Source organism: Nerophis lumbriciformis, linkage group LG13 (genome assembly GCF_033978685.3).
Source record: "Nerophis lumbriciformis linkage group LG13, RoL_Nlum_v2.1, whole genome shotgun sequence".
Taxonomy (NCBI): domain Eukaryota; kingdom Metazoa; phylum Chordata; class Actinopteri; order Syngnathiformes; family Syngnathidae; genus Nerophis; species Nerophis lumbriciformis.
This window is the reverse complement of record NC_084560.2, coordinates 45,409,304-45,431,302: the sequence shown is the minus strand read 5'-3', so window position 1 is coordinate 45,431,302 and position 21,999 is coordinate 45,409,304. Positions and strand designations below refer to the sequence as shown.

Below are 21,999 nucleotides of genomic sequence, written 5' to 3'. Positions count from 1 at the left end.
TCATTTTCATACTTTTCAGTTGGCCAACATTTCTAAAAATCCCTTTTTTGTATTAGCCTTAAGTAATATTCTAATTTTGTGACACACGGAATTTTGGATTTTCATTTGTTGCCACTTCAAATCATCAAAATTAAATGAAATAAACATTTGAATGCATCAGTCTGTGTGCAATGAATAAATATAATGTACAAGTTACACCTTTTGAATGCAATTACTGAAATAAATCAAGTTTTTCAAAATATTCTAATTTACTGGCTTTTACCTGTACAATAACTATTGCACCTTTTTACAAGATAAGCAGGCTAAGTTTCAAACCATGGCGCTGGTCACGTTGCTCAAGGATCGCAGGCTGCCCGTGTGCCTGCTCTTCCTCCTGACGCTGCGCAGGTAGTTCCTGTACAGCATCACGCTGATCACCCTGTCCTGGAACTGCTTGGAGACGATGTAATACAGAATGACGTCCAGAACCGTGCTCAGGTTCATGAGGAACGTGGAGAACACGGCCCACGTCCAGAAGGCCTCGCCTTTGTCCACGCCCAGCAAGTGCAGCAACAAGCACACGTGGAACGGCACGAAACAAACCAAAACCTGCAGGATGAGCGTGATGATGATCTTGATGGACTTCCTCTTCACTTTGGGTTTCAGCTTGGAGGTGCGCCCGTGGATCAGGTTGTCCACGACCACCACGTAGCAACCGATCATGACGCAGACGGGCAGCAGGAAGAAGAAGGCCACGCGGGCGAAGTTGACGGAGTCTTGGCGTCGCAGGTAGATGACATCCTGCATTTTGAAGCAGGTGGTGAAGTTGCCGTCGCGGTCGCTCCCGCCGGAGAAAAGCAACGGTGCGGTGCCGCCCAGGGTCATTAGCCACGCCCCGGCACACGCTGCCACCGTCTTGGGCACGTTCCTCAGCTCCTTGCCGTGCTTGGGCTGCACGATGGCCATGTATCGGTCGGCGCTGATGAGAGTGAAGAGCCACATGGCGATGCACGGGTAGAAGACCGTGACGGCGGCGCTGACGCGGCAGAAAATATCGCCGAGGGGCCAGAAGTCCAAGTGGAGGTAGACCATCCGGAAGGGGAGAAGCAGGATGAAGGTGAGGTCCACCAGCGCCACGTTGGTCATGTAGACGGTGATGGTGCTCTTCTTCTTGGTGGTCAGGGCGAAAACCCATAAAGCGCTGAGGTTGACCATGACGCCGCTGACGAAGATGAAGCAATAGAAGACCAGGCCAGCCGTGCGGTACTCATCCGGAAGCCGAGATGAGTTAGGAGAGAGCGTCATGGTCAATTGTAGCTCAAATTCTGCAGAAAAAAACAGCAAAAAGTGTGACACCAGGTAAGAAGTTTTGTTCAATACTTAAAATGTCACAAACGGTTTCAAACATTATTTCTCTTGAAAAGATGCCGTAAGCCAATGAATCACCAAGTTCCTCCACTTGAGCAAATAAGCGCCCTACCTAAAAAAAAAAAGGCAGGTGATAGGTTTGATGACCTCACCATGACTGAAAACCACTAGAGATGGGTGGTTCGAATGTCGATATTACGATACCATGGCAGTATCGGAATTGGCTTGATACTCGTGTCATGAGACTATATTTTTTGAAATATAATGTTTTTTTACAAATATCTGTTTAGATTTTTTCTATTTTGCTAAAAACAATGAAATAAAAAATAAAATAAAAAATATATATATGCAAAAAAAAAAAAAAAAAAAAAAAAAAAAAATATATATATATATATATAAAAAAAATAAATAAATATATATATATATATATATATGTTTTTATATATATATATATATATTTTTTATATATATATATTTTTTTTTTATATATATATACAGTATATATATATATATGTGTGTGTGTTTGTATGTATGTATATATATATATATATATATATATGTATGTGTGGGGAAAAAAAAAAAAAATCACAAGACTACTTCATCTCTACAGGCCTGTTTCATGAGGGGGTTCCCTCAATCATCAGGAGATTTTAATGGGAGCATTCGCATACCATGGTTTATATAGGGCACAGAGTGGGTGGGTACAGGCTGGTGTAGGGGCGTGGTGATTGGCTCATGTGTTACCTAGGAGGTGTTTCCGTCTGTGGCGGCATGCTGTTACAATTTCGCTGCGCTTGTTGAGGGATGACAGGTCTGGACGGTATATGATAAACAGTTTCTCTTTCAAGCATAGGTTGCATCTTTTATTACCACTATTGTAAGGTGTGCTGCATGCAAGAATTTGCCATGTTATTGAATATTCAACATTATTGTCTTTGAGGTCCCAAATGTGTTTGCTGAGTTCTGTGGTATTCCGCAGGTTTTGGTTCCTGAAAGTTTTAAACTCTCCCTCGGTTAATCCTACATATGTGTCGGATGTGTTAATGTCCTTGCGTGTTACCTTAGATTGGTAGACAACTGATGTTTGTAAGCACCCCCCGTTGAGAGGGCAATCAGGTTTCTTGCGACAGTTGCAGCCTTTGTTGGTTTTGGGGTCGCTCTGTCTATATATGTATATATATATATATATATGTGTGTATATATATATATATATCCATCCATCTTCTTCCGCTTATCCGAGGTCGGGTCGCGGGGGCAGCAGCCTAAGCAGGGAAGCCCAGACTTCCCTCTCCCCAGCCACTTCGTCCAGCTTTTCCTGTGGGACCCCGAGGCGTTCCCAGGCCAGCCGGGAGACATAGTCTTCCCAACGTGTCCTGGGTCTTCCCCGTGGCCTCCTACCGGTCGGACGTGCCCTAAACACCTCCCGAGGGAGGCGATCGGGTGGCATCCTGACCAGATGCCCGAACCACCTCATCTGGCTCCTCTCGATGTGGAGGAGCAGCGGCTTTACTTTGAGCTCCCCCCGGATGACAGAGCTTCTCACCCTATCTCTAAGGGAGAGACCCGCCACCCGGCGGAGGAAACTCATTTCGGCCGCTTGTACCCGTGATCTTGTCCTTTCGGTCATAACCCAAAGCTCATGACCATAGGTGAGGATGGGAACGTAGATCGACCGGTAAATTGAGAGCTTTGCCTTCCGGCTCAGCTCCTTCTTCACCACAACGGATCGATACAGCGTCCGCATTACTGAAGACGCCGCACCGATCCGCCTGTCGATCTCACCATCCACTCTTCCCTCACTCGTGAACAAGACTCCGAGGTACTTGAACTCCTCCACTTGGGGCCCTATTATATATATATAATAATTTGTGAAAATAAACAGAATATATTATATATATATATATATATATATATATATATATATATATATATATATATATATATATATATATATATATATATATATATATATATATATATATATATATATATATTCTGTTTATTTTCACAAATATATTACACACATATTTTTGCTGTAAATGTAGAGGTGGACAATTCAAATATCGATAATATTAATACCCGGACAGTATCCAAAGTGGATTGATACTAGTTTAATAAGACCATACATTTTTTGAAAAGTATTTTAAAAAAAATATATCACTCTTGAACCAACACTGTAGTTAATACTATACTACTAACTGAGATAAACACACACACACATATATATATATATATATATATATATATATATATATATATATATATATATATATATATATATATATATATATATATATATATATATATGTATATATATATATATATATATGTATGTATGTATATGTATGTGTGGGAAAAAAAATCACAAGACTATTTCATCTCTACAGGCCTGTTTCATGAGGGGGGGTACCCTCAATCATCAGGAGATTTTAATGGGAGCATTCGCATACCATGGTTTATATAGGGCACAGAGTGGGTGGGTACAGGCTGGCGTAGGGGCGTGGTGATTGGCTCATGTGTTACCTAGGAGGTGTTTCCGTCTATGGCGGCATGCTGTTACAATTTCGCTGCGCTTGTTGAAGGATGACAGGTCTGGACGGTAAATAATAAACAGTTTCTCTTTCAAGCATAGGTTGCATCTTTTATTACCACTATTGTAAGGTGTGCTGGATGCAAGAATTTGCCATGTTATTGAATATTCAACATTATTGTCTTTGAGGTCCCAAATGTGTTTGCTGAGTTCTGTGGTATTTCGCAGGTTTTTGTTCCTGAAAGAAGCCTTGTGATTGTTCCATCTGGTTTTGAATTCTCCCTCGGTTAATCCTACATATGTGTCGGATGTGTTAATGTCCTTGCGTATTACCTTAGATTGGTAGACAACTGATGTTTGTAAGCACCCCCCGTTGAGAGGGCAATCAGGTTTCTTTCGACAGTTACAGCCTTTGTTGGTTTTGGAGTCGCTCTGTCTGGGGGCCGACGGCTCATTTGCAATTGTTTTGTTGTGGTTTGAGATGATTTGTCGTATATTGTTCATGCACCTGTAGCTCAATTTAATGTTGTTCTTGTTGAATACTTTTCTTAGGGTGTTGTCTTTGGGAAAGTGTTTGTCAATCAGATTGAGGAATTTGTGTCCAATGTTAGTTGAGACGTTTTTGCTGTATGGGGGGTTGTACCAGATGATGTCGTTTCGTTTTCTGTTCTTTTTTGGCTGGTTTCCTGGCGTGGGTTCATAGGTGAGGGTGAAATTGTATCCGCTTTCATCAAGGGCTTTTTGGTACGGGGGGGTTGCTTGGTCAAATTCAGCTTTGCTAGATGACAGCATCGATAGCCTTTTATTGATTCCGGTAGGTATTCTTTTCGTGGTGGTGGGTGGGTGGTTGCTGTCATGGTGCACGTATTGGAGTGTTGTGTTGGGTTTCGTGAATGGTTGGTAGCTGTTATTTCTCAGGTTGAAAGTGACGTCAAGGAAGTTGACGGTTTGCTTGTTGGCTTCAATCGTGATCCGTAGGCCGTTCTCTTTGAAAATTTGGCATATGCGCTTCTTGGTATTCTCGCTGCTCCTTGAGGCGCGACACACTGCCAGTCCGTCATCACGGTAAATACCAAGGTTCAGATTGAGGCTAGCGAGCTGGGAGAGGAGGAAACTCCCAACGAGTTCACACGTTTCTGCTCCGTCAAAACTTCCCATAGTGACGTCAAATGTTGCATTGTTCTTTTTTTGCCATGGTGTACTGTTGTGGATGAGAATGGAGTTTTTTGCGTGGATGATGATGTTTCTTTCGTTGCCTGTGATTGAGTCGTAGTCTGAGGCGAAGTCTAGTGCTTGAGTCAGTAGGTCTTGCGTGATGGAAGGGTAAAATTCCTCGATATCAAAGGAGATAAAGTTGTGCTGTTGTTTGTCTTGGATGTTGTTGAACCATTTGATTACTGCTGCTGTATTTCTCCATTGGTTGAGTGGTGTTTTGTCCTTGATTTTTGTGTTGACTCTGTCCAGGATTATTTTGCTGATTTTTCCTATTTCAGATTTAGTTGGGTTTATTAGTCGGCATGTTGGGTTATTTGCGAAGTTGGGTTTGTGGTCCTTCAATGTGATGAAGGCTTCCTTGTTGGCTGTGGCGTCCACCCTGTCCTCAATGTCCAGTTCAGCCGCGATATATATATAATATATATATATATATATATATATATTAGTAATTCTGCCCTGCAGATAGGGTGAGTGCTTCTACATACAAAATACCACAGGAAGACATTTTATTTTTAGCTCCAAGTGAAAGTGAAACCATTATTGAAATTAAAAACAAGCTGCTAAAACGAGGAGAGTGGGTGACTACTGTACTTTTGAGCATCACAAGGAAACCATGTGTCATTAACACATACAACGACACATTTCACCGCGACGAAGGAACAAACAGTGCAATTTCATTCTTCCGTTCATGTCTTTAATAGATTAAAACTCAACTGCGGACTATATGTGCCACCTTTATATGATCTGAATGATAAGTTTAAATTGTTGTGTGGTGGAACAAACTGTCATTGAAGAAAAATCATGTGACCAAATCTGTTTACTATTATAAATATTGACTGTCATGTACTGTACTGAAGGAGATCAAATATGAGAAAACCTATCACATGACATATTTAAGGACATAAAGGTTACATTTGACGAATGAGAACACGACAAGGAAAGTAGGTATTATTTTAAGAAGGCCTCATCTCGACGGGTCACAAGTGGTCACAAAATGCTGCAACTTACCTCACAAATTCCGCAATAAGCGCTCCTTTGCACCAGTGAACAGCCAGCAGTCAAAATAAGGAAGCGCGAGGCCCAGAGACGTCACTTCCTGTGTGAACACTTTCTCCGCCTGCGTCCGCAATTACACCCCCCTTGAAGAAAAAGATGCACAGTTAGAAGTGTGTGTGTGTGTGTGTGTGTGTGTGTGAGGGGGAGCGGTGTGGCGTCTTTGCCAGGCAGAGCGATGGCAGATTTAGGGCGAGTTATTGATTGGAAAAGTGGGGTCTGTCACAGCACATTAGCTCTCGGGGGAGTCATCCACAGCAGGTTTGCTCGCGAGAAGCATCTGCTGCGGGAGAGAAGTAATTAAAAACAGGATGTTGAGGCAGTTGCCGTATAAACAGGAAATAAGACGACCGTAATAGACACTTCATGGCGGTTGCTGTGAAATGTTCTTTTTTTTTTTTTACTGCAGTGGCCACTTAATGGATGCAGAGAGCGTAGCTTTTTAGGTGCGAGGCTCAAGGCCCGCATTGATGATGTACAAACCCCGTTTCCATATGAGTTGGGAAATTGTGTTAGATGTAAATGGAATGCAATGATTTGCAAATCATTTTCAACAACATATTCAGTTGAATATGTTGTTGAGGCCCAAACGCATTGTGAGGGTTTTGCTGGGAACGTCTGGCAGAGTCTCCTGTCAGAGAGAGTTTCAATTCCCACCTCCGGAAGAACTTTGAACATGTCACGAGGGAGGTGCTGGACATTGAGTCCGAATGGACCATGTTCCGCGCCTCTATTGTCGAGGCGGCTGATTGGAGCTGTGGCCGCAAGGTAGTTGGTGCTTGTCGTGGCGGTAATCCTAGAACCCGTTGGTGGACACCGGCGGTGAGGGATGCCGTCAAGCTGAAGAAGGAGTCCTATCGGGTTCTTTTGGCTCATAGGACTCCTGAGGCAGCGGACATGTACCGACAGGCCAAGCGGTGTGCGGCTTCAGCGGTCGCAGAGGCAAAAACTCGGACATGGGAGGAGTTCGGTGAGGCCATGGAAAACGACTTCCGGACGGCTTCGAAGCAATTCTGGACCACCATCCGCCGCCTCAGGAAGGGAAAGCAGTGCACTATCAACACCGTGTATGGCGAGGATGGTGTTCTGCTGACCTCGACTGCGGATGTTGTGGATCGGTGGAGGGAATACTTCGAAGACCTCCTCAATCCCACCAACACGTCTTCCTATGAGGAAGCAGTGCCTGGGGAGTCTGTGGTGGGCTCTCCTATTTCTGGGGCTGAGGTTGCTGAGGTAGTTAAAAAGCTCCTCGGTGGCAAGGCCCCGGGAGTAGATGAGATCCGCCCGGAGTTCCTTAAGGCTCTGGATGCTGTGGGGCTGTCTTGGTTGACAAGACTCTGCAGCATCGCGTGGACATCGGGGGCGGTACCACTGGATTGGCAGACCGGGGTGGTGGTTCCTCTCTTTAAGAAGGGGAACCGGAGGGTGTGTTCTAACTATCGTGGGATCACACTCCTCAGCCTTCCCGGTAAGGTCTATTCAGGTGTACTGGAGAGGAGGCTACGCCGGATAGTCGAACCTCGGATTCAGGAGGAACAGTGTGGTTTTCGTCCTGGTCGTGGAACTGTGGACCAGCTCTATACTCTCGGCAGGGTCCTTGAGGGTGCATGGGAGTTTGCCCAACCAGTCTACATGTGCTTTGTGGACTTGGAGAAGGCATTCGACCGTGTACACCGGGAAGTCCTGTGGGGAGTGCTCAGAGAGTATGGGGTAACGGACTGTCTTATTGTGGCAGTTCGCTCCCTGTATGATCAGTGTCAGAGCTTGGTCCGCATTGCCGGCAGTAAGTCGGACCGTTTCCAGTGAGGGTTGGACTCCGCCAAGGCTGCCCTTTGTCACCGATTCTGTTCATAACTTTAATGGACAGAATTTCTAGACGCAGTCAGGGCGTTGAGGGGATCTGGTTTGGTGGCTGCAGGATTAGGTCACTGCTATTTGCAGATGATGTGGTCCTGATGGCTTCCTCCGGCCAAGATCTTCAGCTCTCACTGGATCGGTTCGCAGCCGAGTGTGAAGCGACTGGGATGAGAATCAGCACCTCCAAGTCCGAGTCCATGGTTCTCTCCCGGAAAAGGGTGGAGTGCCATCTCCGGGTTGGGGAGGAGATCTTGCCCCAAGTGGAGGAGTTCAAGTACCTCGGAGTCTTGTTCACGAGTGGGGGAAGAGTGGATCGTGAGATCGACAGGCGGATCGGTGCGGCGTCTTCAGTAATGCGGACGCTGTATCGATCCGTTGTGGTGAAGAAGGAGCTGAGCCGGAAGGCAAAGCTCTCGATTTACCGGTCGATCTACGTTCCCATCCTCACCTATGGTCATGAGCTTTGGGTCATGACCGAAAGGACAAGATCACGGGTACAAGCGGCCGAAATGAGTTTCCTCCGCCGAAATGAGTAAAAAGTATAAAAAGGAAACTTTGTAAAAAACAACAACATCGGAACACCTGTCGGAGGCAGATATTTACATATATCCGAATTTAAGTTGTACTTCTTCCATTTCTTTGTCATATTTGAAAACAGCTCGTCTTTTCCACTTCTTCTCTTGATGCTCTGTCAGCAAGCAAACTCTGTGTGTTAACCTTGAGTTCTTTGGAATGTATTATGGCTAGGGAGACGTTGTGCTTTTGTTATGGCTAGGGAGGTGGAAGGGAAGAGAGGTTTTTTTGGCGTTGGGAAGGGAGACCATTTTGGGTGTGCGGGATAGAAGGTTCTAGGGATAGACTGGTCTCAATCTAAAATGTATATTGTCAAAGCTTTGAGAATATATACAACAAAATACCTATTCTGTCTCTGGTGGGTTTTCAACTCAGCTTTAAGTGTCGGAAAGAACTTGGGAGCGAATTGTGACTTGAATTCCCTGGGAGGAACAACTGGTCCAAAACGCAACAAAAACAACAACAATGAGACATGTTTAAGACCCTGAAATTGGGCCATTTCTACCTGGAAGACATGTCAACTTCCTTCTCACTTTTAAACATTCTAAAATTGCTGTACTCGTGTCAACCTTTTGAGGCAGCGCAGTACTTCCTCCATCTTAGGATACACAGATGTGTCGGCACGTAAGTTGTCTTAAAACCACAGCTTAGTTTCAATATCTAGCACGGTTGTTATTTACATGGAAGCGGGTTCATTCTTATTCCTAATTATCTATCGGCTTGTCCTCTCAATGAGTCTTAAAAAGCCTCCGAGCAGATGGTACTTTGTGTTCACTGCAATATGTTGTTATGACAACAGCCTGTCTGCGATGGTGTGTGTTTTTTTTTTGGTATCCCTTTGATACTTGTCATGTGCTTGCTTTTAGTAAGTCTTCCATGCCATAAATAATCATTTATCGTTGCACTTATAAACTGCACTATATATGCGTGTATAAGTGCTTTACGGGTTTGTCAAGGTCTCACTGTGTGTCACTCCTCCACTTAATCTAATAAAATACATGTGTATAAATATTTTATTGTGTCTGCAAGTCAATAATTACACTTAAAGCTTCTACTGGCAAGCCCCCTCTGTCAACCTGGTATATGCCGCCCTCTAGAGGTTGAAAGGAATCACTGCAGTGAAACCAACCTTCTAAATTGAACAGCGTCTGTACAATAATTTCAATGTATATGTATTTGTACATTAATTTATATGTATTGAGCACTATTTTTGAGGGATATTTTATTTTTTGCATCAAAATATATTTATAATGTAACATAAATCCCCACATACACAGTAAAACAATACAACAATATAATTAAAGCTGCAAGCAGCATTGGTCGGGCCCGCATATTTGGCAGGTGCTAGTCCTAAGTGTCCCAATACTTTTGTCTACTTTTAGTCCGAATTGTCCCAATACTTTTGTGTAGTGTACCTACCTTGTCTGCATTGTGTGGGCACGCTGGTGCTTCCTGCTTTTAAGCAGCCTTCTTGAAAAAAACAGCAGCATCAGCGCAGCGGCTCTTTGAAGGGTCATAAAATCAAAACCGGAGCCGGTATTAAAACTCTTTCGATAACTTTTAATCAAAAGGGTTCAATCTCTCTCCTGTGTTAGTTTGAAGCCGAAACAACAAACACGCTCAGAGGAGATAATGTTTGAAGAAAGGTGACCGTTTTTTGCAAAAATGTTGTGTTGAAGGGGGAATAGCAAGCTTCTTGTAGATTTTTGCTGGGGGTTGTCAATTTATGAAATGTAGGTCTAAGTGAGACCTACGGAGAGGATTTTGTTTCATGTCTCTCCGACCTTCCCAGTGGGAGTTACAGGCAGTTTTGTCATTTTTTTCTTCCGAGGAGCAGTTTTTTTCTCCGTTTTATTCAAAAATTGCTCTAGAGTGCAATTTTTAAATTTGGGGTTAGGTTTTTTTTATTAGATCACAATTTTTGCCAGTCCTGATGTGTGCGTTCAGTTTGGTGAGTTTTGAAGCGTGTTAAGGGGGTCAAATTACAGCTCAAAAAGGCAAAAGTGACTGTTTTTAGTACTTTTTTGTCTTGAAGGGGGAATTGCCAACTTCCTGTTGATTTTTGCCCGAGGATATACAATTATGAAAACTAGGTCTAAGTCAAACCTACATAGAGGTTTTTGTTTCATGTCTCTCCGACCTTCCCAGTGGGAGTTACAGGCAGTTTTGTCATTTTTTTCTTCCGAGGAGCAGGTTTTTTTCTCCGTTTTATTCAAAAATTGCTCTAGAGCGCAATTTTTAAATTTGAGGTTAGTTTTTTTTATTAGATCACAATTTTTGCCAGTCCTGATGTGTGCGTTCAGTTTGGTGAGTTTTGAAGCGTGTTAAGGGGGTCAAATTACAGCTCAAAAAGGCAAAAGTGACTGTTTTTAGTACTTTTTTGTCTTGAAGGGGGAATTGCCAACTTCCTGTTGATTTTTGCCCGAGGATATACAATTATGAAAACTAGGTCTAAGTCAAACCTACATAGAGGTTTTTGTTTCATGTCTCTCCGACCTTCCCAGTGGGAGTTACAGGCAGTTTTGTCATTTTTTTTTCTTCCGAGGAGCAGTTTTTTTCTCCGTTTTATTCAAAAATTGCTCTAGAGCGCAATTTTTAAATTTGGGGTTAGGTTTTTTTTATTAGATCACAATTTGTGCCAGTCCTGATGTGTGCGTTCAGTTTGGTGAGTTTTGAAGCGTGTTAAGGGGGTCAAATTACAGCTCAAAAAGGCAAAAGTGACTGTTTTTAGTACTTTTTTGTCTTGAAGGGGGAATTGCCAACTTCCTGTTGATTTTTGCCCGAGGATATACAATTATGAAAACTAGGTCTAAGTCAAACCTACATAGAGGTTTTTGTTTCATGTCTCTCCGACCTTCCTAGTGGGAGTTACAGGCAGTCTAGTTTTTTTTCTTTCCTAGGGGGCGCTAGAGCGCAATTTTGAGTTTTGGGGTTCGTTTTTTTTATTAAAAGACAATTTTCGCAGGTCCTGATGTGTGGGTCAAATATGGTGAGTTTTGAAGCATGTTAAGTGGGTCAAATTAGTGCTCAAAGAGGCGGCGGAAGAATAATAATAAAGAAAGAATAAAACCTTACAAATTCAATAGGTCCTTATGTCCCATTGCATAAGGACTCCCTGTGGGAGTACTTATGCAATGGGCCATGCGGGCCCTAATTATTAATACATACAAATAATACAAATTAATAATTTAAAAAAAAATACTGTAGGATTTTTCATAAAATCAATGAAGCAACTTTCATTATATCCAGGAAAAATATGATTGATTTTTTTTATTTAATATACTTTAATATATTGATATTTACAAATATTTTCAGGAATTCAAAATAAAACTCCATACTGTAATTACGTGGAATACCTAAAAATAAAAATAAATGTGGTATACTGGAAAAATAACTAAAAAAAAAAAAAAAAAAAACATTAATTACAATTGAATTGCATTTAATACTGATTGGAGTAATTAGGAATTAATTTATTTTATTGCAGAAAATATGTATTTTCTGAAATTCTAAATAAAAAATAAACATGAATGAATGAATAAAGCAAAATATGTCCTGGGCCAGAAATCACTACATATTCTCTACTGCTCGCTAGTGTTACCATATCTGAGTTATTGTGCAGAAATATGGGGAAATAACTACAAATGTGCGCTACATTCGCTAACCGTGTTACAAAAAAGATCAGTTAGAATAATACATAATGTTGGATATAGAGAACATTTATTTATTAAGTCAGAAATATTCAAGTTTGGTGATTTGGTAAAATTGCAAACAGCTAAAATGATGTACAAAGCAAACTATAACCTGCTACCAAAGAATGTACAACAATTCTTCTCAACTAAAGAGGAGAAATATAACCTTTTAGAGGAAAAAAATAATTTAAAACATTTATATGCACGTACAACACTTAGAACTTTTAGCATATCAGTATGTGGAATTAAATGATGGAATGGATTAAGTAAAGAAGTTAAAAATTGTACTGATATGATCCAGTTTAAGAGGTTGTTCAAAATAATAGTGCTTACAGAGTACAAAAAAGAAGAATTATGAGAAATACTTTCAACCTTATTGAAAATAAGATATTCTTCATCTCAGTATGTTAATAATGACTAAGGCTGCAGCTAACGATTATTTTTCTATCGATTAATCTATAGATTATTTTTTCGATTAATCGGTTAATCTATAGATTATTTTTTCGATTAATCTATAGATTATTTTTCCTTTTACCGATTATTTTTTTTATTTAAAATGAAGATGAAAAAATAAATGTAGGCCAGTTTTTTCAAAAGGCATGGCTTTTATTTACAAAAAAAAAAGTATGGCCACTCAGTCAACATTGACAACAACATGACAAAATATTCTGTAACAATGTAAACATTTAAAACTTTTAACATTTAACAAAATTAAAAGTAGCTTATTTGCTTTTTAATGTGCAAATATAAAAGTAAACACCCAGTGCAATCTTAATATTCTGCAATAGTATAAGCATTTCAAAAGTAAAAGTATTGCTTATTTTGCTTTAAAATGTGCAAAAATAAAGATAAACATCCAATACAAAAAAGTGCAAAACGGAAATATTCTATAACAACAGTGTAAACATTTCAACAAAAGTAAAAGTATTGCTTATTTGCTAAAATGTGCAAAAATAAAGATAAACATCCAATACAAAAAAGTGCAAAACGAAATATTCTGTAACAACAATGTTAACATTTCAACAAAAGTAAAAGTATTGCTTCTTTTGCTTCATAACACAACAATGATAGTATGATTAAAGTGAAAGTTAATTGTTCGTTTGTACATAGTATATGTAACTGTTAATGTTGTAAAAGGTATTTGCACAACTAATTAACGTTAGCGTTAAATAGGAGCGCGTCTTTGTAAACACTGAACAGGCACGCCAAACGCTCCTCTCAGAGCGAAACGGTGCTTTAGTTTATGAATTTACAACGCAGATACAAATGACACATTCATGTTTTTGTGTAATGATGACAACGTATACTCACGCGGACGATTGACTAGTTGATGGTGATGTCAAGAACGCTGTCGGGTGTTTTCTTTTCAAATGTTCGTTTTTAGCCGTTGTGCATACAACAACATTATTAGCAGAGGTGGGTAGAGTAGCCAGAAATTGTACTCAAGTAAGAGTACTGTTACTTTAGAGATTTATTACTCAAGTAAAAGTAAGGAGTAGTCACCCAAATATTTACTTAAGTAAAAGTAAAAAGTATATTGTGAAAAAACTACTCAAGTACTGAGTAACTGATGAGTAACATACACATATATATATATATATATATATATATATATATATATATATATATATATATATATATATATATATATATATATATATATATACATACACACACACACACACACACACACACATATATATATATATACATATATATATATATACACACACAGACACACATATATATATATATATATATATATATATATACACACACACATATATATATATATATATATACATATATATATACATACATTGATATATACAGTATATAATTTATATTTATTTATTTTGCCGTTTTTGTTTACATGTTAAAGGTGTTTTAATGAATATACATGCATGTTTAACACATATAGATTCCTTTCTTTCATGAAGACAAGAATATAAGTTGGTGTATTACCTGATTCTGATGACTTGCATTGATTGTAAACAGACAGCAGTGCTTATATCGTCCACGTTTTCAAATGGAGGAGAAAAAAAGTTCCTCATTTCTGTCTAATACCATATGAAAGTGGTTGGTTTTTGGCATCTTATTTGTCCATCTTCCATATTCGTTTTTATACACTTTACAAGAAATACATTGGCGGCAAACTCCGTAGCTTGCTAGCTTGTTTGCGCTGGCTTTCGGAGACTCTTTTTTTGAAAGCGCGGCGCGATGGAGCGGCACTTTTATTGTGAAGACAGGAACTGTGCAGTCAGTCTTTAGGCTTTTGACGGGATGTACGGTTGAAATAAAAAATAGTCTTTTTTCCTTCACACTTTTGATTGATTGATTGAAACTTTTATTAGTAGATTGCACAATACAGTACATATTCCGTACAATTGACCACTAAATGGCAACACCCCAATACGTTTTTCAACTTGTTTAAGTCAGGTCATGTGACCGCCTGGCTCTGTTTGATTGGTCCAACGTCACCAGTGACTGCATCTGATTGGTGGAACGGAGTGAAACGTCACCAGTAAGGCAGGCACTATGAAGGTCTGTCTGACAGACCAAAACAAACAAAGCGTGCATTAACAGATCGATAAAAATTAGTAGCGAGCAGCGAGCTGAATGTAGATAAAAGTAGCGGAGTAAAAGTAGCGTTTCTTCTTAGGCCGTTTATTGAAATACTCCCACACTTTTGACGACTTTTGGCGCGCTTTTTTCCCCTCGCTCGCACCGCTCGCATCGTCTGCTTTGCGCTCCGCCATGACGGTAGTGTGACGTAAATATGCGACGCGTCGAAGCACAAGAAACGGCGTCGACGTATTTACGTAACCGATGACGTCGACTATGTCGACGCGTCGTTTCAGCCCTAATAATGACTGAATTAATTAATGAATTACATATTACAAAACTGTTGTATACTAATTCATAGATGTTATTTTATTATATAAAAAGGTCAGTAAATGATTCTATATATTTGTAAACGCTTTGAAGTGGGAAAGGGGTAGGATTAAATAAGCTTTGCTTCTTCCTACTCCTTTTCGGGCATGATGTAAAATGAAATGATATGAAATTGTGTGATGTATTATGATGTAAGTGTGTTCATGTTCGAAATAAACTAAAGAAAGAAAGAAAGAAAGAAAGAACATTCCCTCTGAACACTTAAACATTTCAAATGTCATTATATGTCTTATAAATGAATCTAAAAAAAAATACATTTTACACTTTAGAAAGCAGTATTGTACATGCATGATGCGTTAATTTCCTTTCGAACTGGAGAATGTGTATGCATTAGCTATAACAATGCACGGACATTCGCGCGCCTGCTAATAGGAAAGTTTAGACTCTTGAATGCTCAACAAGTAAAAGTGAAGCCGTTCACCCTGCATTGTAATATACACTCTTGTTTACCTGCCTGTCAGAACCAGACAACCTTGGCCCCTAAGGAGTTTCTGCTGGCGTTGAAAGAATACATCCTGTAGACTGGCAGGAAAACACTAGAATATCCCTCAGCAGTCATCAGGGCTTTTTGTGTCCTTGACCGAGGCACACAACTCCTAAAATCGTACCCTGGAGGGCCCAGCTGTGATTTCCCTCCACTTCTGTGCATGTTTATGGCACATTAATGCCTTCTGAGCCTTTTTATGTCAACTTAAACAGCCACAAACTTCTATCGGTCATAGGACTTACTTACGCACGTGGGAAAGGGAAACCACAATTTTGTCACACTGGAATGAGGTAACCAACTTGTTGGTCAATACAACAGCTCTGTCTTGTGACCTACTTGACCTTTTTTTCCACTTTTGCGGAACGTTTGATTCGCCAAAAAAAACTGTGTATAAAAGTGTTTATGATGTGTAACTGCTTGAAGTCGGAACAAATAAAGAAAAACATATTCTATAGCTACCATGGGGCATTCCAGATTGGATACCTAAATTATTACAGGTAAAAGCCAGTAAATTAGAATATTTTGAAAAACTTGATTTATTTCAGTAATTGCATTCAAAAGGTGTAACTTGTACATTATATTTATTCATTGCACACAGACTGATGCATTCAAATGTTTATTTCATTTAATTTTGATGATTTGAAGTGGCAACAAATGAAAATCCAAAATTCCGTGTGTCACAAAATTAGAATATTACTTAAGGCTAATACAAAAAAGGGATTTTTAGAAATGTTGGCCAACTGAAAAGTATGAAAATGAAAAATATGAGCATGTACAATACTCAATACTTGGTTGGAGCTCCTTTTGCCTCAATTACTGCGTTAATGCGGCGTGGCATGGAGTCGATGAGTTTCTGGCACTGCTCAGGTGTTATGAGAGCCCAGGTTGCTCTGATAGTGGCCTTCAACTCTTCTGCGTTTTTGGGTCTGGCATTCTGCATCTTCCTTTTCACAATACCCCACAGATTTTCTATGGGGCTAAGGTCAGGGGAGTTGGCGGGCCAATTTAGAACAGAAATACCATGGTCCGTAAACCAGGCACGGGTAGATTTTGCGCTGTGTGCAGGCGCCAAGTCCTGTTGGAACTTGAAATCTCCATCTCCATAGAGCAGGTCAGCAGCAGGAAGCATGAAGTGCTCTAAAATTTGCTGGTAGACGGCTGCGTTGACCCTGGATCTCAGGAAACAGAGTGGACCGACACCAGCAGATGACATGGCACCCCAAACCATCACTGATGGTGGAAATTTTACACTAGACTTCAGGCAACGTGGATCCTGTGCCTGTCCTGTCTTCCTCCAGACTCTGGTACCTCGATTTCCAAAGGAAATGCAAAATTTGCATGGTTGGGTGATGGTTTGGGGTGCCATGTCATCTGCTGGTGTCGGTCCACTCTGTTTCCTGAGATCCAGGGTCAACGCAGCCGTCTACCAGCAAGTTTTAGAGCACTTCATGCTTCCTGCTGCTGACCTGCTCTATGGAGATGGAGATTTCAAGTTCCAACAGGACTTGGCGCCTGCACTCAGCGCAAAATCTAACCGTGCCTGGTTTACAGACCATGGTATTTCTGTTCTAAATTGGCCCGCCAACTCCCCTGACCTTAGCCCCATAGAAAATCTGTGGGGTATTGTGAAAAGGAAGATGCAGAATGCCAGACCCAAAAACGCAGAAGAGTTGAAGGCCACTATCAGAGCAACCTGGGCTCTCATAACACCTGAGCAGTGCCAGAAACTCATCGACTCCATGCCACGCCGCATTAACGCAGTAATTGAGGCAAAAGGAGCTCCAACCAAGTATTGAGTATTGTACATGCTCATATTTTTCATTTTCATACTTTTCAGTTGGCCAACATTTCTAAAAATCCCTTTTTTGTATTAGCCTTAAGTAATATTCTAATTTTGTGACACACGGAATTTTGGATTTTCATTTGTTGCCACTTCAAATCATCAAAATTAAATGAAATAAACATTTGAATGCATCAGTCTGTGTGCAATGAATAAATATAATGTACAAGTTACACCTTTTGAATGCAATTACTGAAATAAATCAAGTTTTTCAAAATATTCTAATTTACTGGCTTTTACCTGTATAAGTAGGGGTCCATGGCCAGAGGTGGGTAGAGTAGCCAGAAATTGTACTCAAGTAAGAGTACTGTTACTTTAGAGATGTATTACTCCCAATAGTGCAGGTCGGAATTCTCGCTGTAGAGTTTTGGACTAGTTGCAGTCAAGAAAGCTCCTTCTTGTTCGTACATGACAACCGACTGTTACAATAGTCTAAACCGCGAAGATACGAAATAAGATCCAAGTCATTCTGTGACACCATCTCTCAAAGTTTAGAGATGTTCCTTAGATGAAGGAAGCAGTTCCTCGTCAGCTGCTTACAATGCTGCACTAATGACATGTCTTTAGGTAACTCCCAAGTTTCTGAGGCTTGGCTTAGTAGACTGGCCGAAATCACCCAAGTACTGTTTCATACCTGAAATTAAGTTATCAGGGATTGGTTTCTGTTTTGCAGAGTTATCACTTAGCCATTGTTTTATGTCCACACTGAACCAAGGAGTTAAACTTCTGGATGTCAGACGGCTTAAAAGAGCAGTAGAGCTGGACGTCGTCAGCAAAAATGTGAAAAGAAACATTGCTAAACCTTTCAAGGCTCTTTCCCAAAGGGTTAAAAAAACAGCAAAAAACAATACAGGAACCACAACAGCACCTTGAGGCACTCCATTCCACACAACAAATCTGCTGACTCAGACCTAACAAATATGAAGAGAACCACTGCAGAACTGACCCTGACAGTTTAATCCTCATTCATAATTCAAATAATGACTTTTTTCCCCAGGCAAATTGATGCACTTTTAATATTTTCTGGTACAGACCAAAACAATGTTAATAAAGTGATTCTTTGTTGTAAGCAGAGATGGGTAGAGTAGCCAGAAATTGTACTCAAGTAAGAGTACTGTTACTTTAGAGATTTATTACTCAAGTAAAAGTAAGGAGTAGTCACCCAATTATTTACTTGAGTAAAAGTAAAAAGTATGTTGTGAAAAAACTACTCAAGTACTGAGTAACTGATGAGTAACCTGTTCGTTTAATGATGACTGCAACAAATAATGCACAAAAACATAAAAATAGCAATGAGCAAAGTTAGAGCCAGGAATATCTCTTAAGCATCTAAAGCAATAATATATATTAAATAATAATAATAGTGTGGTTTTCGTCCTGGTCGTGGAACTGTGGACCAGCTCTATACTCTGGGCAGGGTCCTTGAGGGTGCATGGGAGTTTGCCCAACCAGTCTACATGTGTTTTGTGGACTTGGAGAAGGCATTGGACCGTGTCCCTCGGGAAGTCCTGTGGGGAGTGCTCAGAGAGTATGGGGGTATTGGACTGTCTGATTGTGGCGGTCCGCTCCCTGTATGATCAGTGCCAGAGCTTGGTCCGTATTGCCGGCAGTAAGTCGGACACGTTTCCAGTGAGGGTTGGACTCCGCCAAGGCTGCCCTTTGTCACCCATTCTGTTCATAACTTTTATGGACAGAATTTCTAGGCGCAGTCAAGGCGTTGAGGGGATCTGGTTTGGTGGCTGCAGGATTAGGTCTCTGCTTTTTGCAGATGATGTGGTCCTGATGGCTTCATCTGGCCAGGATTTTCAGCTCTCACTGGATCGGTTCGCAGCTGAGTGTGAAGCGACTGGGATGAGAATCAGCACCTCCAAGTCCGAGTCCATGGTTCTCGCCCGGAAAAGGGTGGAGTGCCATCTCCGGGTTGGGGAGGAGATCTTGCCCCAAGTGGAGGAGTTCAAGTACCTCGGAGTCTTGTTCACGAGTGAGGGAAGAGTGAATCGTGAGATCGACAGGCGGATCGGTGCGGCGTCTTCAGTAGTGCGGACGCTGTATCGATCCGTTGTGGTGAAGAAGGAGCTGAGCCGGAAGGCAAAGCTCTCAATTTACCGGTCGATCTACGTTCCCATCCTCACCTATGGTCATGAGCTTTGGGTTATGACCGAAAGGACAAGATCACGGGTACAAGCGGCCGAAATGAGTTTCCTCCACCGGGTGGCGGGGCTCTCCCTTAGAGATAGGGTGAGAAGCTCTGCCATCCGGGGGGAGCTCAAAGTAAAGCCGCTGCTCCTCCACATCGAGAGGAGCCAGATGAGGTGGTTCGGGCATCTGGTCAGGATGCCACCCGAACGCGTCCCTAGGGAGGTGTTTAGGGCACGTCCGACCGGTAGGAGGCCGCGGGGAAGACCCAGGACACGTTGGGAAGACTATGTCTCCCGGCTGGCCTGGGAACGCCTCGGGGGTCCCACAGGAAGAGCTGGACGAAGTGGCTGGGGAAAGGGAAGTCTGGGCTTCCCTGCTTAGGCTGCTGCCCCCGCGACCCGACCTCGGATAAGCGGAAGAAGATGGATGGATGGATGGATGGAAATAATAATACATTAACATAAAAAAATTAAGGCAAATCGAGCCACGATAACTTAACAGCACCATAGGCTCAGTAGGCAGAGATTACAAAGGAAAATAACAAGTTAGCCTTTACGCAAACCATAAACTGATAGGTGTGGGCTGCACCTGGGAACACACTGTGCACTTCTGATTGGTGTTTCTATGCATGTGTGAGTTTGTGTGCGACTGTGCGTGTGTGTGTGTGTGTCTCTCTGTCTGTTAAGGCTGCAGTGCGTTAATAAATGTCCCCACACCGATGTACATTTGACAGTGATTCATAGCAGGGAAGCTAACATCAGCCTACAGTGACAGCCAAAATATCTACTAACGTGCTTCCTCAAATTTGACGTTGAGTTCATGTAAGCTTAAGCTTGTTAATCATGTGACCGCCTGGCTCTATTTGATTGGTGAAACGGAGTCAAACGTCACCAGTGACTGCATTTGATTGGTGAAACAGAGTCAAACGTCACCAGTGACTGCATTTGATTGGTGAAACAGAGTCAAACGTCACCAGTGACTGTATTTGATTGGTGAAACAGAGTCAAACGTCACCAGTGACTGCATTTGATTGGTGAAACTGAGTCAAACGTCACCAGTGACTGTATTTGATTGGTGAAACGGAGTCAAACGTCACCAGTGACTGTATTTGATTGGTGAAACGGAGTCAAACGTCACCAGTGACTGTATTTGATTGGTGAAACGGAGTCAAACGTCACCAGTGACTGCATTTGATTGGTGAAACGGAGTCAAACGTCACCAGAGACTGTATTTGATTGGTGAAACGGAGTCAAACGTCACCAGTGACTGTATTTGATTGGTGAAACGGAGTCAAACGTCACCAGTGACTGTATTTGATTGGTGAAACGGAGTCAAACGTCACCAGTGACTGCATTTGATTGGTGAAACGGAGTCAAACGTCACCAGAGACTGTATTTGATTGGTGAAACGGAGTCAAACGTCACCAGAGACTGCATTTGATTGGTGAAACGGAGTCAAACGTCACCAGTGACTGTATTTGATTGGTGAAACTGAGTCAAACGTCACCAGTGACTGTATTTGATTGGTGAAACGGAGTCAAACGTCACCAGTGACTGTATTTGATTGGTGAAACTGAGTCAAACGTCACCAGTGACTGCATTTGATTGGTGAAACGGAGTCAAACGTCACCAGTGACTGCATTTGATTGGTGAAACAGAGTCAAACGTCACCAGTGACTGTATTTGATTGGTGAAACTGAGTCAAACGTCACCAGTGACTGTATTTGATTGGTGAAACGGAGTCAAACGTCACCAGTGACTGTATTTGATTGGTGAAACGGAGTCAAACGTCACCAGTGACTGTATTTGATTGGTGAAACGGAGTCAAACGTCACCAGTGACTGTATTTGATTGGTGAAACGCAGGCATGCGATAGATCCTACTTTGAAGGTCTGTCTGACAAACCAAAACAAACAAAGCGTGCATTAACAGATGGATAAAAATCAGTAGCGAGCTGAATGTAGATAAATGGAGCGTAGTAAAAGTAGCGTTTCTTCTCTATAAATATACTCAAGTAAATGTAAAAGTATGTTGCATTAAAACTACTCTTAGAAGTGCAATTTATCCCAAAAGTTACTCAAGTAGATGTAACGCAGTAAATGTAGCACGTTACTACCCACCTCTGTCCATGGTGCAAAAATATGACACTGACCATAGACATTGAGTCTTTTTGGTATATCGTCTTGAGAAGCAGCCTCCTCTGCAGTGGACTTATATTGGTAAAAAAAATTTTTTGTCAGAGTTACACATTTTGGGGAAAAAAATGGTCATTTTGCTTGTTCACAAATGTCCACTGCAGAAGATTCTGGTTCTCT

General features: G+C 41.2%; 1 protein-coding gene across 3 annotated transcripts in view; it reads right to left on the bottom strand.

Annotated features, from left to right (window-relative positions):
* Positions 1–256: 256 nt before the first annotated feature.
* gpr18 (G protein-coupled receptor 18) overlaps positions 257–21,999 on the bottom strand; it is a 56,023-nt gene continuing 34,280 nt past the window's right edge. Inside the window, exons 1-3 of one of the 3 annotated variants that reach the window (XM_072914540.1) lie at positions 15,670–15,729; positions 6,101–6,231; positions 257–1,304 (exon numbers count right to left, since the gene is read on the bottom strand). In XM_072914540.1, the coding sequence (XP_072770641.1) occupies positions 310–1,284 (975 nt within the window). In that variant the 5' untranslated portion in view covers positions 1,285–1,304; positions 6,101–6,231; positions 15,670–15,729 and the 3' untranslated portion in view covers positions 257–309. Of the gene's footprint in view, positions 1,305–6,100; positions 6,475–15,669; positions 15,730–21,999 lie in introns of those variants that run through there. The other 2 variants (XM_072914539.1, XM_061970514.2) reach the window with 2 other exon arrangements.